Genomic DNA, 17,412 nt, shown 5'->3' on the forward strand with positions numbered 1-17,412 from the left:
GAAGTCACATGCTAAGCCAGAGTTAGTGTGGAAGGGTCGACACCATGTGGAAGGCATGTTCGTTGAGGACATCAATTTAACAGTCTACGGTGCTGCCCCAGAACAAATAGAATCAGGGCCTGTGGTTCACTGTCTGCTGTTGGCCTCATATGCTTTTGATAACTCATGTAAGTTCCTGGAAAGCTGGGTGTCGAGAGGGTGTGTGTGTCCCTGTCTGCCCCCAGTGCAGTACAAATGCTTCACCTACTGGAGTGAGTAGCTTTGAAAGAGAAACTAGACCCGCCTCAGATGTGGTTTTGATGTAAGGTCTCTCCAGAAAGTCTTCAAGTCAGGGAATGGGTGGTGACGTCTAATGGAGCTTGAAGGGGTGTGTGTGTGTGTGTGTGTGGTGTGGGGTATGTGTGGTGTATGCAGATATGGACTCTGACATCTATGGTTTGAATACTGGCTCTGCCATTTGTTTAGCTGGTGACTTTGGGCCAATACCTAACCTTTCCCTGCCTCAGTTTCCTGGTATAAAATGGGGCTAATGATCGAGTTGAGAGTTAAGTTAAATAACACCATGCTAAAGTACTAACATGTGTAAAGCTCTCAGCACTGTGCCTGGAACAGGACGAATGCTCTATTTATGCGGAGTTCAATGAAGAAGGATGGGGAGGAGGAAGAAGATGGTGGGGGGGTTTAGAGTCAAACTGCCCTTGACTCCCAGCCCTACGACTTACTGGCTCTGATTCAACCCTGGGGAAAGGCAATTAACTTTATAAACCTCAATTTTCCCATCTGTGAAATGGACTCACTGGTGTCTCTTTGCAGGCGTGATGTGAGCCCATGTATGTCAATGACTTAGCGTGGCCCCTGGCCCGTAGGAGACGGCAAATACTGTTTCAGCTGTTGTTATCAGCCTTTAGATCCCGGAGGTGTGATGGGAGTAACTTACTCCTCTTTCTTTAGTTCTAACCACGTGCCAGGCACGGTTCTAACCGCGTTGCAAGTGTTACCCATTTAATCCTGCAACGTCTCTATGAGGTAGGTACTATTATCACCATTATTATCATCTGTTTTTCATATGAGGCAACTGAGGCACAGGGAGGGTTAGTAACTGTCCTAACATCGTACAGCTAGAAAGAAGCAGAGCTGGGATTCGAACCCTGGCAGCTTGGCCCCTCTCAACCTCTGCACTCCTCTGCCTCCAGTGATGGGCGTCATAACGCCCCCCGCCCGGGGCGTTGTAAATTGCGGAGTGCTCCGTCCATACTTGATGTCCTGATGGCTGTTTCCGTGGGGACACGGGGAGAGGGACAGGAACTCTGTGGTCCATCCGTGTTCTCCAGCCAACACCACCCGAGATTCATTTCTCTGTCCCTTTCCCCCACTGGCGCCAGGAGGGCCTGGGCAGGAGAGGGGAACGGATGGAGGCAGAGCTTCAAGATCTATTATTCATGGGAACGAAGAGGAGCTTCTCGTTCTTTCTGAAGTGGTCTCGGATTTCTTAGCATCCGCACTCCGGGGAGTGGGCATGGCTGGACTGCGTGAGACAAGAGGTGTCCTTCCTGGCCAGAGACTCTGTAACCCATGTTACTGGGGGGGCAGAGAAGACCCGGGTGACACCTGCCTCGTGAGGGCTGGCCCTGTACCAGCACGGGCCTCGATACCTTGTATTGCCCTGTTTCCCCTCCAACCTCCCAACAACCCTGTGAAGTAGGTGCTGTTACAGCCTTCATTATACAGACCAGGAAACCGAGGCTCTGAGAAGTGAAATCGTTTGCCCGGGCTCACCCAGCTTGAGTTTGGAGCGGGTTGAACCCAGGTCCATATGACAACAAAGCCTGAGCTTTTGATGGAAGATCCTGTCAAGAAATTTGTACCGTGGGTGAAAATGAGTGTGGCGTGCATGTGCGTGGTGGAGCTGGGGGTGTAGGTGTGGCGGGTATGGGGGTAAATGGCAGGGCTGTGAGTGTGTTGTGGTGGGGGTGGAGCTGGGGGTGTAGGTGTGGCGGGTATGGGGGTAAATGGCAGGGCTGTGAGTGTGTTGTGGTGGGGGTGGCGCTGCGGGTGAGGAGGGGGGCCGCGTGGGCGCCTGTGTGAGTGTGTGTGCTAGAGGATGTGTAGTGTGGGTGTGTAGGGATGGGTGAGGATGGGTGTGTGAGGTGGGTGGGTGGGAACCGGGCTGTGGGTGGGCTGTGGGGGTGGGTTGTGGGGGTGAATGGGCTGTGTTTACATGGGAGTACGTGTGAGTGTGGAGGAGGTGTGCGGGTGTGGGTGTAGGCAGGTGCAGGTGGAGGTGGGATGTGAGTGTGTGTGTGTTGTGACAAGGTGGGAAGACAAGCAGAGCCCTTCCTGGGGCCTAGTTGCCTCTTCCTCACAAGGATGAAGTGAAATATGCATTTTCCCAGGACAGGGAGCATCTAAGGCCAGAGTACTTAATCTTCCTGTCTTGTCACCGGAGCCTGGCTCTGCCTGCTTGATGAGAGAGTCAGGCTAAGTCAAGGAGTTCTGCCCACAGATGAGAGGGAGGAGTCTGTGAGCTGGAGCCTTTCCTTTCCAAATGCAGAAAGAGATTTCAGAAAAGCACACTGCCCTCTTTACAATAGCCCCAACAAGTAGTTTTGCTGTTTGTGCTTGATTACCTCTAGTGACTGGGAACTCATTACCTCTCAAAGTAGTGCATCCTCCTTTTGATACATCTGATGGTTAGCAAGCCGTTTTTCCCTTAATCCAGACTCTCCCTTACTGTACCTTTCACCTGTTGCTGCCACGTCTGCCAGGTGGCTGTGCTGTAAAAGTGGTTGTGCAGTGTAGTGGTTAAGACAGTTGGTATTAAAGGGAGACCTCCTGGGCTTGTACCTTGGCTAGCTCCACCATTCCTGCCTGGTGACCTTGGGCAAGTTAATGCACCCCTCTGAATCTCAGGAATGGGAATGACTTCAGAGCCTACCTCATAGGATGGTGTTGAAGATGGAATGGGGCAGGATATGGAAATTGCCCATCTGAAGGCTGGTGCTGTTAATTTCTATGCCACCCCACCTTTGCTAAGGACAGATCCTCAGGGCAGGATAGTGAGCTGGGCACAGGTCCTGGAGCCATACCACTGGGATTCCAAAAGGGGCCCCATCATTTACTAGCTGTGTGACCTGGGAGAAGTTAGCCAACCTCTCTGTGCTCTAGGTGCCTCACCTGGGAGAGGGGAATAATCACCGTTCATCGGGTCATTGTGAGGCTTAGGTGAGTTAAGTACCTAGAACAGTGCCTGAGGTACGGCAGGCACGCAGAAACTGGTGGCATTCCCAGAGGGGTAAGTGAGGAGAGTTTAATGAAGAGGCTGTTTACAGACGTGTGAGCAAACCAGCAAGGTCAGGGCGGCCAGGATGCTGGAGCACCCAGCGCCCAACGGAGGGAGACATCCCTTCCAGGCCTGGAGGCACGAGGCACAGTTATGGACCCAGAAGAGAACGGGTCGTATGGAGAGGTCCTCCCGACAGGAGCTGTGACCTCCAATAGAGGGCCACAGCCAGCCCACGGTGACCAGCACGAGGGGTCCAGGGGATAAACGCCCCAGCCTCTGTCTCTCCCCTCCCTCCAATCGCCTACTGGTGCCTCCCTTTAGACAAACCCAACCAGAAACCAGAGGGCAAGAGAGCCATTGATCCCGTCCCCACGGGCCAGCCTCCCAGGCATAGAGCAACCTTGGAGGGTGAATAGATCCGAGGAACAAGTAGAAAATGTCCGGCAGAGCTATTTTTATTATTAGGTTGGACCATAATATGCTGCCACTATGCACCCATATCTGCCATATGAAAACAGCAAATTAATATGCTTCACCAAATATTACATTATTTGCACCCACAGTCAATAGAGCTGGGTGGTCAGAAGGCTGATTTATACAAGACTCAGGTCTGAGTCCTCGGATATTCCACTGGCTGCCAGTGTGACTTTGGCAAACCAGGGCCTCAGTTTCCTCATCTGTAAAATGGGAATGCTATGTCTCCCATCTACGGTTCATGAAAATGCTCCACAGATGAGAGGGCAGAGACTGATGCCATTTTTCAAAAGTGATAAATGCCCCTCTCTGCTCCGAGTATTTCGTCCCTGAGACAGAGGAGGGAGCAGGACGACACTTGTGTCTCCGTGGCACGTGGAGATTTAGGGCTGCCGATCAGTCACTTCCAGCTGAGTTTTCATCAGAATAAGTTTCGTTGCGAATTGCGCCTGAGTGGCAGCCAGAGGCCATTAAGCTAAATGACTCGTCTTCCTAAGCAGACCTGCCTAATCACATTTTCCTGTGCGGGCCGCGTCTTGTGCGCGCATGCGCAGATGCGGAAATCAAGCCTGAGCTGTCCCTGGCTCGCCGCAATGTAGTTGGAGCAGAGACGAGCTTGGTTAGCAACGAGTGCACCAAAGGCGAGTTTCCACTTGATCAAGGACTCGGGTAATTGGCTGGATGGTGCCCGGAGCCCTGAGGAGTGTTCTGTTCACAGGGTCTGCGTTTGCATTTTGTCGTGCGGTATTGGGGTTTACAGACTCAGGGCTCAGAGGGATTCAAAACTCAGGGGAGGAAGGAAAAGTCTGGGGCACCCTGCCCAGCAGGAGACACTCGCCCCAGGAAGGTCAGTTCTGGATGCTGTGCCCCACCTTCAGCGTGTGTCATGTGTTCAGCCCTGAGGCTTCCTTTCCAATGCACGCCCTGTTGGGACTTACTGGCTGTGTGTCCTTGGGCAAATGACTTTACCTCTCTGGACTTTGGTTTCCTGATCTGTAAAGCTGGGTAATAAAAGGTCCTGTTTTCTAGGATGGGTATGAAGATCAAATGAGATGTTGCCTGTGAAACACTTAGCGGGTTTCCTGGCCCATAGTGAGCACACACGGGATGGGTCAAGTGAGCACACACGGGATGGGTCAGTTTGTGCTGCAATAAACAAGCGGTACCCAAAGTTCCAGTGGCTGAGACAACAGAGATTTGCTTCTAGCTCGTGCTACCTGGATATGGTGGGTCAGCAGGGTGTCTGCTCTGCATGTGTCCTCCTACAGGGGCCCAGACTGAGGGGGGCACCCTCTTCATCCATCTGTGATTGTCATGATGGGAAGAGGGGAATGTGGTCAGGATGCGCTGGCTGCAGGGTTTCCACCTGGGGACTTTGATTGGCCAAAGCAGGTCATATGATCATTCCAGCTTCCCAGGGAGAGGGAAGGGCCATCCTGTCATGTGGTGGAGAGACAGAAATATTGTCATCAGCACTAATGACAACCAGGGCACTCAACAAATGACCCTTGCTCTGACACAATTACATTGTTATTATCACAACGTGATACATATTGTTGTTGTTATTTCCATCATTCATCATGGTCATGCTTCATGTACTTACTCGGGCTACAAAAAGCCTGAGACATTTCCTTCTAGTGCTGAAGCTGGGCTCCCATCTCTTTGGGAAAACATAACTGAGATGATTGTTGTTAATAATAACATAAATTAATGATAGTTTCCTATCATTTGACAAGGGGGTGTTTTGTGTCAAGCCCTGGACCAAAGACTTCACATACATTATCTCACTGAATCCTCACAACACAGTCGTGTGCCACATAATGATGTTTCGGTCAATGATCGACCACATACACTATGGTGGTCCCCTAAGATTAGTACCATACAGCCTAGGTGTGTAGTAGGCTGTGCCATCTAGGTTTGTGTAAGCACACTCTATGATGTTTACACAACAACAAAATCACCTAACGACGCATTTCTCAGAACATATCTCTGTCATTAAGTGACACACGACTGTAGTTCTATTTTGAGGTGGGCCCTATTACTGTCCCCACTCTACAGATGAGGAAACTGAGGTTCAAGAAGGTGAGTCCACTTGTCAGGCTCATAAATGGCTGAATGGGCTTGGACCGCAGGTCCAGGCCCTAAGTTGCTTTGCTGAACTGTCTGCTAAGGGTACGTGGTCTCAGCCTCTGGACCTTTAAATGGAAGTAGGGTTGTCTGGGTGCAGAGTGCTGGAGATGCTCTGCACTGTCATTGGTGACCCACAGAAACAGGGGTTCATCATTGGGCCCCACTCTCTTTTCAGTTCTGTTTTCCCCTCCTCCCAGCTCTCTAATCACCCGGGCTCCATCCCCATGACCTCCTCCAGTCCCCAAAGAGTACACGTCCATGGAAGTTTCTGAGCCTTTGCTCGCTCAGGTCTCTCATCCTTTCCTCCATCCTTTATGTCTTGCACACCCCAGCTCATCCTTCAAGGCGCAGCCCAAATGTTCCCCGCTTTGGGAAGACCCTCACCCCCCCCCCCAGGTAGAACCAATCCCATAATCTGTCCACATGGCATTTTGTACATTAACAAATCTAAGCCTTTTCTAGACACACACACAGACTTTTCAGAGGAGGGAAGAAATTAGTCTTTCTTTTTAATTAATGCCAGCTCTCTCATGCCAACTTTTAATACTGCCACCTCATTTGTCTTATTAAGTACTTAGTTTTGCTTTTCATTAGTGCTGTTTATTGTCGCTGAATTTTAATTGTCAGTGCAGGGTCTCAGCAGGCCCTTGGTGAGGATGCTTTGCAGATGTTTCATGTCCTCCTGCAAAGCCTGAGCTTAGGTGGCAGTGCCTCTGAAGCAGGGGAAGGGGAGGTTCCAGGGGGCGGCTGAAGGCTGGTGTATTTCTCTCCAGGCCTCAGCCAATTCTGGCTGCCTTTGAGATCCCTATTTGCTTCAAGGAGGCTGGTCTATGAAGACACGTAGAGAGAGCTGAAGGAGGGTTGAAATGGCAAAAATTCAATTCGTATTTGACCTGAGGAGAAAAAAAAAAGGAACATATTGGCTCACAGTAGCCAAAACGGCCAGGATAGATTCAGGCATGGCTGGATCCAGCATTCCAACAGCATCATGAGGAATCAGTCTTTCTCCATTTCTCAGCTCTACTTTATTCTTTGGCAGGCCTTTCCCAGGTGGTGGCAAAAGTGACCAATAGCAGCTCCAGGCTTCTGTTCTACCAGCTTAGCAATCCCAATGGAAAGAGAATGCTTCTTTCCGTATAGGTCCAGCAAAAGTCTTAGGGAAGGCCTTCATTGGTCCAGATTGGATCATGTGCCTATCCCTGTACCAATCACTGTAGCCCACAGGGTGTAATACACTGATTGGCCAGGCAAGGGTCATTGGCCCACCTCTAGGGACCAGATTTGGATGAGCCCCATCTGAGCCACACAGATTGATACTGAGAGAGGAACGGTTTCTCAAAGGAAAATTGGGGTGCTGTTACCACAGAAAGGGGAAGTAAATGCCAGACAGGCAAAACCAAGAAATCTCTGCTGCAGAATCCACTGCAGTGTCTCACTCAGGCCTAAACAAACTCCTGGAATTTAGACCTTCACTCCCCCACAGCCCCACCCTCAAATAACAGTAACTGTGACCTCCTTGCCTGGTACTTGAAAAGCATTTTAGGTTACAAGGTCCCTGTGCACATGTTAACGCATCCGCTCTTCCCAACACCCCTGCAAGGTAGGCATGACAAAGCTAGGAATTTTTATGTCCTCATTTTACAGATGCAAAAACAGAGGCCCAGAATGACTAAGTGACTTGCCAGAGTCAGACAGGAAATGAAATGAATAGGGGAACCCGGGTTGGATCCCAGGACTCTGGGCCCAAGGCCAGCAATTGTCCCACAACAATTGTCCCACAACAACTGTCCCTCTATCAGTCAGTTTTTGCTGCATAACAAAGTGCCCTGCAGATTGGTGGCCTGGAAGAACCACCATTTATGTATCTCATGGTTGTTTAGCTCAGCAATTGGGTCGAGGTCAGCTGGCTGATTCTTCTGGTCTAGGCCAGACTGGCATGATCTTGGCTAGGCTTCCATGCTGGCTGGGCCTGGCTGGTTTATGCTGGGCCAGCTGCAGTAGCTAGGACAACCGTGGCCCCCGACCATGTGGTCTCCCATCCTCCAGCAGGCCAGCGTGGGCTTCTCCTGTGGTGATTATAGGGTTCCCAGGCCAAGCTCTGACACGCTGCACTTTTCAAGCCTCTCATTGCATCACATTTCCTACCGCTCCATCAGCCACAGAAAACCTCACCGCCATCTCAGATTCCAAGAGTGGAGAAACAGATGTCACCTGTTGATGGGAGGAGCTGAGACAAGCATGGAGGCAGGAAGGGAAGAACTGGGGCTACTTTTTACAACCAATCCACCACCTCTGCAGTGAGCTTAACGCTCCAGTTCCTGAGCTAGGTGAGGAAGAAGAGGGCAAGACGCACCTTTAGAGAGCAGTGCTGGTCGGGGCATTTGAAGCACCATGGCGGCTATGTGGGCATTTAGTGCCCTTCAAAGCATGTCCGGGAAGTTATGGTCCACTTTTGCTGCTAGAGAGCAAAAACGATGATGATGATGAGGAGGAGGAGGAGGAGGAGGATGTTGATGATGATGGTGATGATAATAGTAGGACAATAGTTAGCATTTACTGAGCATGTACTATGTTCCAAAGACCATGTTGAGTGTCTTGCCTGCATTATCATACCTTATCCTTTATAATACTCTTAGAGACAGTACAGTAAAGTGATTAAGCATACAAGGTCTGGTGTCAGACCTGGTGGGTACCAGTCCCAGCCCTGCCAATCACCAGCTGGATGGGCAAGTCACTTAACCCTTCTAAGCCTCAGTATCCCCATCTGCAAAATGGAGATAATACAAGTACCCTCCTTAATGGGTGGTTGGGAGAATTCAATGAGGTCATCTACACCCATCCACAGGACCGGGCACATCTCAGCAGCCATGATGATGAGATGGGCAGTGCTGTGATTGCCATCCTCTTTTTAGCAACGGGGAAACAGGCCCGCAGATGTTAAGTCCCTGCCCGAGACAGTGAAGCTTGTAAGTTGCAGAGCAGTGGGGGCTGGGCTCCGCCTGCCTTCACCACTGTAAAACGGGGACCGTGCTGTGGGGTTGTCTGAAGGCTCGTGGCAGGCGCCATCTGTTATTGCTTATGGCGATGGGAGAACTACGTGGAGGCGACACGGAGTTTGCTCTGTTTCAAGGTCAGGAGCGTAAACGTGCCGTCTCTCAGGCCTGTCTCTGTCCTTGTCTCGGGCACCAACCAGCTTAGCCTGCAAGGAGCCAAGGTCTGTCATTCCAGCCTTGGTTTGGGGGGGTGGGGGTGCTGGGGATGTCCCAGCTGGCTCTAGGAACAGAGAGAAGCGAACAGCAGCCTGCACCCTCTGGATGCAGCTGGATGTGTAAGGGTCGTGGGCTCTGCGAGAGGAGGCTGGAGGGGCGAGGCGTGCAGGCAAGCAGAGGGGACGCTCAGCTCCGTCAAGTATGGTAGGCAGGGCGGGAGCCCGCCATCTTTCTCTGCTGGCCCAGGGTCCCTGCCTTGGCAAGGAACCCTAAGTGCCTGGCAGATGTCAAAGCTGGATGCATGGGGAGACAGAATAGAACATATTCAGCTCACATCACCTCTCAAAGCCCTTCCGTGGCTCCCGCATCACTCAGAGTGGAAGCCTGAATGGTCCTTGTGATCTGACGCGCCCCCCTACCTCCACCCCCACCCCAACCGCCACCTCTGCTCTGATCTCAGCTCCCACCCATCTTCCCCTTGCTCTCTCCACTCCAGCCACTCTGACCTCCTTGTCGTTTCTCTCACTTACCAAGCACATGCCCACCCCAGGACCTTTGCACTTGCTGCTCCCTCTGCCTGGAATACTCTGCCTCCACTATCCACACGGCTCCATCCATTACCCCCTCCAGGTCTTTACTCAAATATCATCTCTCAGTGAGGCCCCATCTGACCGCCTATTTAAAATCGACCTTCCCTCTCAGTCGCCAATCCGCTTTCCCTGTTTTATCTTTCTCTAAAGCGCTCATCACCAACTGACACATTTTATATTTGGCTTGTTTAGTTATTGTCTGTCTTCCCCCCAGGAGGGTAAGCAACATGGTAACAATGATTTTCCCCTTTTTTATTTGTTTTGATGCTGTGTCCCCGGTGCCTAGAAGAGTGTCTGGCCCAGAGTAATAGATGTTCTATAAATATTTTTTGATTCTTCTCATTTCTCAAGAGAAGCTGGCAATCTGTATTTTTAATTAAATCCGGTGCTTTTAAAATATTGGCTTAATTTTATTTTTAAACAATGCTGCCTGAGCCAAGCAAAAACATCTTGTCAGCCTGGATCCTGTCTGTGGACCGCCCTCCACCCGTTTGAGGCCCTTGGTGTAAGTTTCATTTCCCACCCCATCAGAGAGTCTGAGAGAGTTTTTCCAGATTCCTAATTGAGCAGTGATGGACCAGACTCAGGGGAGGAGAGGAGGGGCAGGAAAGAGACGGAGAGATGGAACTGACTGGGCACCGTCCAAGCTGGTGGCTGCAGGTTCCGCTGTGAGCATCTGGTTTAACTCCAAGACGGTGGGGCCGGGAGGCCAACTGTGGCATTGAACTCCACGCAGACAGCTGCAGCTCACGCCGGCTCCCCGCAGCGCCCTGAAGTGGCGCGCAACCCCCGCCAGCCCAGCACAGCCCCGCCGGGTCACGCTCAGACACCTGCTGTAGCTCTGAAGCCAAATGGGCTTTAAGAGTTGTTTTTTCCCGTCAGCTAAAACCAGCAGAAGACCTTGGAGATTCTAGGAGATGGAGACACCATTTCTCAGCAAACAGTGGGGATCCGGTGCTTTCTGGGCTGGGGGCAGGGTCTTTGTGGCAGTTTAAGAGGCAGGGTTGCCTAAGGGTTAGCACCAGGCTGTGGCGGTGGGCAGATCGGGAACAAGGCCTGGCTCGGCCACTTACTTGCGGGTTTATTGAGTGCCCACTGCACTCCCTGAGCTCTATGACTTACATGCAGATTTACTGAGCACCTACTGTATACCATACTCAGGGCTGGCTGCAAGGTGAAAATGCAGGGCCTGTTGTTCAAATATTATTAAGAATTTCAAGATGATGACAGCAGAGCATTAAGCCAAGTGCGGGATCCTTTTAAGCTCAGGGTCCTTCTGTGCACTGGAGGTGCAATTGTTGAACAAATACAGACCAGGGCCCTGCTGTCACAGATCTTACAGAATAGGTGGAGAGACAAACAGCACACAAATAAAAATAATAATTGCAAATCATGATAAATATTATAAAGGAAACAAACAAGATGCAGTGAGAGCAAGTAATGAGGTGAGAGGAGGTAACTTAGAGAGTGCAGTAAGGGGAGGCTTCTTGGAGGAGGTGATGTTTGAGCAGAGACCAGCAGAGCATGAGAAGGAACCAGCCACACGAGAGTGAGAGGAAGACACTATCAAGGCAGAGAGAACAGCAGAGGCAAAGTCATGGTGGCTGGTAAGGCCAGTGTGACCAGAGTGTGGCCAGAGACACAGGGAGAGTAGCAGGCAGAGGATCATGATAGTTCTTTGAGGTCACAGATAGGGTCTTAAATCTCCTCTTATGTGCAACAGGTAGCTACTGAAGCACTTTATCATTTTAAAATTATATTTTTTAAAAAAACAAATGTTCACTTGCTTTTGAATAGCTAACATATCCACATGGTTGCAGATACAAAGGGGTAACTGTGAATTCTCCTCCCATCTCAGTCCTGCTACCCAGTTCCCCTCCCCAGAGGCAAGCGATGTTATCAGTTTATCGTGCATTCTTTGCAGGAATACTTTATGTGTATACAACCCCAAATCACACGTACATATCCTACTTGCCCTTGTGCACACAAACGGTGTTGTTCCGGAACATGGTCCTACATCTTGGTCTTTTCCATAGGCAACTTATCTTGGTGATCAATCCATATCCATCATAAGAGTCGCATTCTTCTTTACAGCTGTGTAGTACTCCACTGTGCAAGGCACCATCATCCAGCTGGCCAGTGCTTATTATTTGGCATTTAGATTGCTTCACTGAAAGAGTTTAAGCAGGACGCTGGGAAGCCCGCTGAAACTCTCTGTGACTCAGTTACTCATCTGTAAAATGGGATAAGAAGGACATAAGCCTGTTGTAAGGATAGAAAGAGATAAACTTGAGCATGCAGCACGCCCTTGATATTTGAACCGTCGATTGTTGCTGTTGTTGCTTTTGTGACTCAAAGTCGACTGTTCCTTGGAGCTTGCACGGGACTGTGGGGGAACCTGTGCCCAGGAAAAAGAGCCAGAGCCTCTGGCTTCCAGGGGAGGCGGTTACTTTGTGCTTCATGAAGTTGCAGCTGCAGGACTGGATTGCAGCCGCGGCTTTGGCCCTGACCGGGCCGAGGCGTGAGATCTCGCAGTGTCTCCAGGCGGGGGCCAGGGTGGGCAGCTCGCTGTTTATTTCTGAGGCTGAGAGGTGGGAATACAGCCAGGGGCCGCCAGTCACCAAACACTCATCAGAACCTGGCAATCTAAAGCCCAGGGAGGAATGTTGTCCAGGTGTGAACAGAGTAACGCACTGCACGTGGGCTTGGAGGCCGAGTTTGAATCCCAGCTCTGCTACTTGGTGGCTGTGTGACTTTGAGCAGGTAGTTTAACCACTCTGAGCTTCAGGATTGTAAGGATTAGAGTAAATAACAAAGGTATGGAATTCGGCACAGAGTAGGTGCTCAAGAACTGTTAGTCATTATTGTTGGATAAACTGTAGTCTAGGAGAAATAGGAAAAGAGAATCCCCATTCTGCAAAGTGCTTACTGTGTGTCAGGGTCCGTGGTAGGTGCTTAAACTCATCAGCTCGGTGACACCAGGTTCTGCCGTGGTCTAGGGCTGGCATCCGGTACTATTGATCCACCACACGCATCTCCACTTCTGCTCTTTATCAGTGGTTGGCTCCCCTCTGCTGGTCCTCCCTGGGCCCCAGGGACCCCACTCCAATATGGTGATGGTTTCTCTGTGGTGGGCAATGGGAAAGGCAGGGGTGATCTGAAAATGCCAGAGGCTCGCCACTGGATTTTCGCCATTTCTGTTAACTCCCCTCAAACCCGACATCTGGGCTGGACTTCACAGAGTGTCGTCCGCAGGCTGGTAGGAGAAATCTTAGGGCCACGCTCTGTCAGATGGGAAGATGGCTGGGTGGCTTGTCCTGGGGTGACGTAATGCCCGTGGGATCAGAACCCCACTTTCTTAAGAGCCTCCCTTCTACTCCTGCGTGAGGTCAAGTTCTCTACAAGCAGAACCCGAGATGGGGTTTCTTGTGCTGGTGATGGACTCGGGGAGGCAGGACAGGGCCGTGGAGGACGCTAGGCAGGGGTGTGGCTTCAGCTGGAGTCTGGCCTCAGCCTGAACCCACGAGGAGCTCTGGAGCATGCTGGCCCCACACGGCCGTCCCACTTTGAGACGGGGGGCTGCACTTTTATATTCTCCCTTGTCAGCTAGTCTCTGGCTTTGGGCTGCTCCCTGGGGTGGGTGTAGCTCCTAGGTAATTCTGAGCGAGGCAGCCGCTCTTGTTGCTGAGGGCAATTCGCTGGAAAATGGTGCTGCTCTGAGCGCTTAGCTGCGAACGCTCCTAGAGGCTGGAGGGTGGGTGCGCCACCTGTAAAGGGCATCAACACTGTCTGCCATGCCCCCTCCACTCCGCCTGCCTCTCCAACCACACATGGCCTCCTCTCTCTGGCCTTGCTCCTTCGGTTGTTCAAATGCCTCGGTTACTCAGGCATCCCCTCTCCCGGCCCAGGCCTGGCTGACTGGGCCAAGGAGTCCAGTCCTGGGATGTGAAGTGCTCTGAGAGGCCTGGGTGGCGAAGCTGAAATAGCCAGTGCTGTCCAGAGTGGCTTCTGGTCGGAGGGACAGAGATGGATGGTTTCCGTGGGGCGGCCAGCCAGTGTGTTGGGACTTTGCAGGTGGAATTTTAATAGGAACTGAACTCCTGGTGCGCAGGACTGAATGCAGAGAGGCAGGCCAGGCTCTGCCTCGAGGGCAACAGAAGTTGGAGATCAGAGTTCCTGGGAGGGGACTGTGTATCCCTTGCCCTAGTCCTGCCTGCCTTCTGGGTCTTCCAAGGGCCGCGTTTCATCTCTGCTGCAAAGCAGGAGGCAAGGCATTCACGTGAACTTTCGGCCATCCAGACCAAGGGCAGCTGAGGAAGCTCGTTACCAGGGAATGAGGCTCTTGGCACCCAGCTCGGCACCCAGCTGGGGCCAGGGGACCCCAGGGGGCCCAGGGCAGCCTCACTTAGCTCTTGGCACAGGTGATAACGAGATGTTAAGCTTCTTTTCAGCAGATTTCCTTTGCAACAGGAGCCGTCTCTCTTGTCTGTTTTCAAAGTAGAAACAATGATATGGTCATATTAATCTGGGAAGATTATGTTAACCCCACAGGGACAGACGAAATGGCTTTTCTGTAAGGGGCTTCTCTCCCACATGTCCAGTCATCAGCCCACCTCCGGCTTCGCCCATCCAAATATTTAATAAGTCCAAAGGCTGCAGGATTGGAAAGAGAGTTATCTCCCTGTTCACCTCCCAACCTCTCAGCTATTCAGCTTCCCAGGACACAAGGCTGTGGGTAAGGGAGGGAGCCGTCTCCTCTGATCCTTTTCTGCCGCTAGAGAGCTGTGACTACCAGTGGAACTTGCCCTCTCGGCCTGAGGTTCCCCATCTGGAAGGTGGAGAGGCTGGGTGAAGTTCTCTTTCTTCTCTGGATCCCTGGAGCGCTTGGCAGAGAGAGGGACTTGAGAAATACCGAGTGGCTGAATGCCTGGGTAATGTCCTCCCTGGGTTGTTTTCCAGGAGCGCTGGACTTCTGCCATGACTGACACCGTGTTCAGCAGCAGCTCGAGCCGTTGGATGTGTCCTGGTGACCGACCCCTTCAATCAGAGTAAGTCACTGCGTCTTCCTGGGATGGCTTGTTTGGGATCAGTGAGGTCCTGACAGTTCTCCACTTGAAGGAGAAAAGGAATAGCAAGGAGAGATGTAGAATTTCCTTCCCTGGGGGGGGGGTGGGAAAGGAATCTGGTGGGAATTTTGTCTTGGAAACCTCTCCATTGATCTTTACTGCTTTGCGGGGTTGGAATAACAAGACCAATGTCCCAGCTCCGTGCCCCAAATTAGAGGCGGCCTGGTGGAATGGGAAGTGAGCTGACCTGGTGCTTAGAACCAGACTCAGTTCTGGTTCTAGAGCTGAGCTAATTTACTGTGTGATCACAGGCGAATCTCTTCCCCTCTCTGGGCCTCAGTTCCCTCATCAAGCAAATAAGGAAGCTGGACTAGATCAGAGGTTGCAAACTGGCTGCCAGCTGACTCTGACTCACAGAAGTGTGTTTTATATGTTTGGCCTGATCATTTGAACAATGGGAAATTTCTCATAAAAATAACTTCACGTTCTGTATCCAGAAATTACTGTACTTGAATCAGTGGTGTGCTGGATCTGTACCACAGTGGCTCAGGAGCGCTGATGTCAAATTTTCAAGAATTTTGCAAGCCAGTTGTTAACCATAGCCTTTAATAAAAAGTAATTTTGGGGGCCGGCCCAGTGGCATAGTGGTTAAGTTTGGCACATTCTGCTTTGGTGGCCTGGGGTTCACAGATTCAGATCCTGGGCACGGACCTACACCCCTTGTGAGCCATGCTGTGGTGGCGACCCACATACAAAATAGAGGAAGATTGCCACAGATATTAGCTCAGGGCTAATCTTCCTCAAGCAAAAAAAAAGAGGAAGATGGGCAACAGATGTTAGCTCGGGGCCAATCTTCCTCAGCAAAAAAAAAAAAAAGGTATATAATTTTATAATTATATTCTGTTAAACATAAAAGATATAAATACTCAAAATTAATCACTTCTTACTTATTTTACTACATTTTGTTATTCTCTCTGTTAAGTATTTCTATTATACTTATAGGGTGAAATACTATATAATGGCACGATACTGCATATTTCTTCCCAGTTCTGCATTCAGTGACATCATGTTGATATTCAAAATCAGCCACAGTCGGGCTTTTCCCTGGAGATTCAACTGTTAAACATTTACCAGTACACCACTGCCTGAAGTCCGCGACAGTCTAAGTCTGTTGTTAATCGTTCCTGCAGATTTTCACTCATAGTGACTTGTTTCTTTGAATGCCTGGTAATTTTTTATTGGGAGCTCAATCTGAGAATCCTGGGGATCTACGTTGGGGATATTTTTCTTCAGAGAGATTTGCATTTGGTTCTGCCAGGTGCACTGCTCACCCAGGAGGACTTTAGCTCTCTTGGAGGGTCCTGGCTCCAGGAGGGGGTCTCAGACTCGGCTTCCTCGCCTGGTGAGGAGCTCAGGGTCAGACGCTGGGACACGGTGCTGGTATTTGTATTGGCTTACGGCTCACAGCTCCCTGTTCTGGATTCAGTTTGCTGGGTTTTCTTTTTCTTTCTTTAAAAAATTGCCTTATAAAGATATAATTAATGTACCTTCAAAAGTACACATTTCAAGTACAATTTGGTTAGTTTTAAAACTTATGTATATACTCATGAAACTATCACAATCAAGATCGTGAATAAATTCGCTCACCCAAAAGCTTCCTTGCGCCCTTTCTCTTCGCTCTGTCCCCTTATCCCCAGGTAATCACTAACTTTCTTTCTGTAACTATAAATTAGTTTGCATTTTCTAGAATTTTATATAAATGGAATCATACAATGTGTACTCTTTTTTGGGGGAAGATGTCTCTCTTTTTTCACTCAGCGTAATTATTTCACGATCCATCCATATTGTTTTGCGTATCCACAGTTTCTTCCTTTTCATTACTAAATCCTGTTTTATTGTGTGGATAGACCACAATTTGTTTATCCATTCATCTACTGATGGACGTTTGGGTTGTTTACAGTTTTCAGTGAGTACAAAGAAAATTTTGTATAGACATACGCTTTAATTTCTCTTTGGTAAATATCTAGGAGTAGAATGTCCCAGTCACATGTAGGTGTATGTTTAACTTTTTAAGAAACTGCCAAACTGTTTTCGAAATTGGTTGTACCATTTTAAATTTCCACCAGAAGTGTATGAGAGTTCCAGCTTCTCTACCTCATCATAGCACTTGGTATGATCAGTCTTTTCGATTTTAACTAGTCTAGTGCATGCACAGAGGGTCTTTTTTGTGGTTTTAATTTGCATTTCCCTAATGACTAATGATGTTGACTGTCTTCTTATGTAATTTTGCCGTTCATACAACCTCTTTGTTGAAGTGTCTGTTCAAACCTTTTGCCCATTTTTAAATCAGGTCATTTATCTTTTTAATTTTTACAAGTTTTTTTCTTATGTTATAGGTAAAAGTCCTTTGTTGGATATACATTTTGCAAATATTTTCTCTAAGTCTATGACTTGCTTTTCTTTTTCATAACAGAGTCTTTTGAAGAGGAACAGTTTTTAATTTTGATGAAGTCTATTTTGCTTGTTTTGAAATGGGTGTTGGAGAATTCCCTTACTTTCTAGAAATCCCAAAACTGCAGTAAAAAAGATTTGCTCTGATTTATCAAGGAGCTAATTATATACTGGTGAGGGATCTTTCTGAATATTTACTCTGCCCATAT

General features: G+C 49.7%; 1 protein-coding gene across 1 annotated transcript in view; it reads left to right on the top strand.

The window, feature by feature from the left end:
• The window catches only part of RPH3A (rabphilin 3A), a 95,808-nt gene that overhangs the window by 17,945 nt on the left and 60,451 nt on the right, over window positions 1-17,412 (top strand). Inside the window, exon 2 of the mRNA XM_058532274.1 lies at window positions 14,646-14,734. Coding sequence (XP_058388257.1) covers window positions 14,664-14,734 — 71 coding nt within the window. The 5' untranslated portion in view covers window positions 14,646-14,663. The remainder of the gene's footprint in view (window positions 1-14,645; window positions 14,735-17,412) is intronic.

This window comes from Diceros bicornis, chromosome 35 (assembly GCF_020826845.1).
Source record: "Diceros bicornis minor isolate mBicDic1 chromosome 35, mDicBic1.mat.cur, whole genome shotgun sequence".
Classification (NCBI taxonomy): Eukaryota; Metazoa; Chordata; class Mammalia; order Perissodactyla; family Rhinocerotidae; genus Diceros; species Diceros bicornis.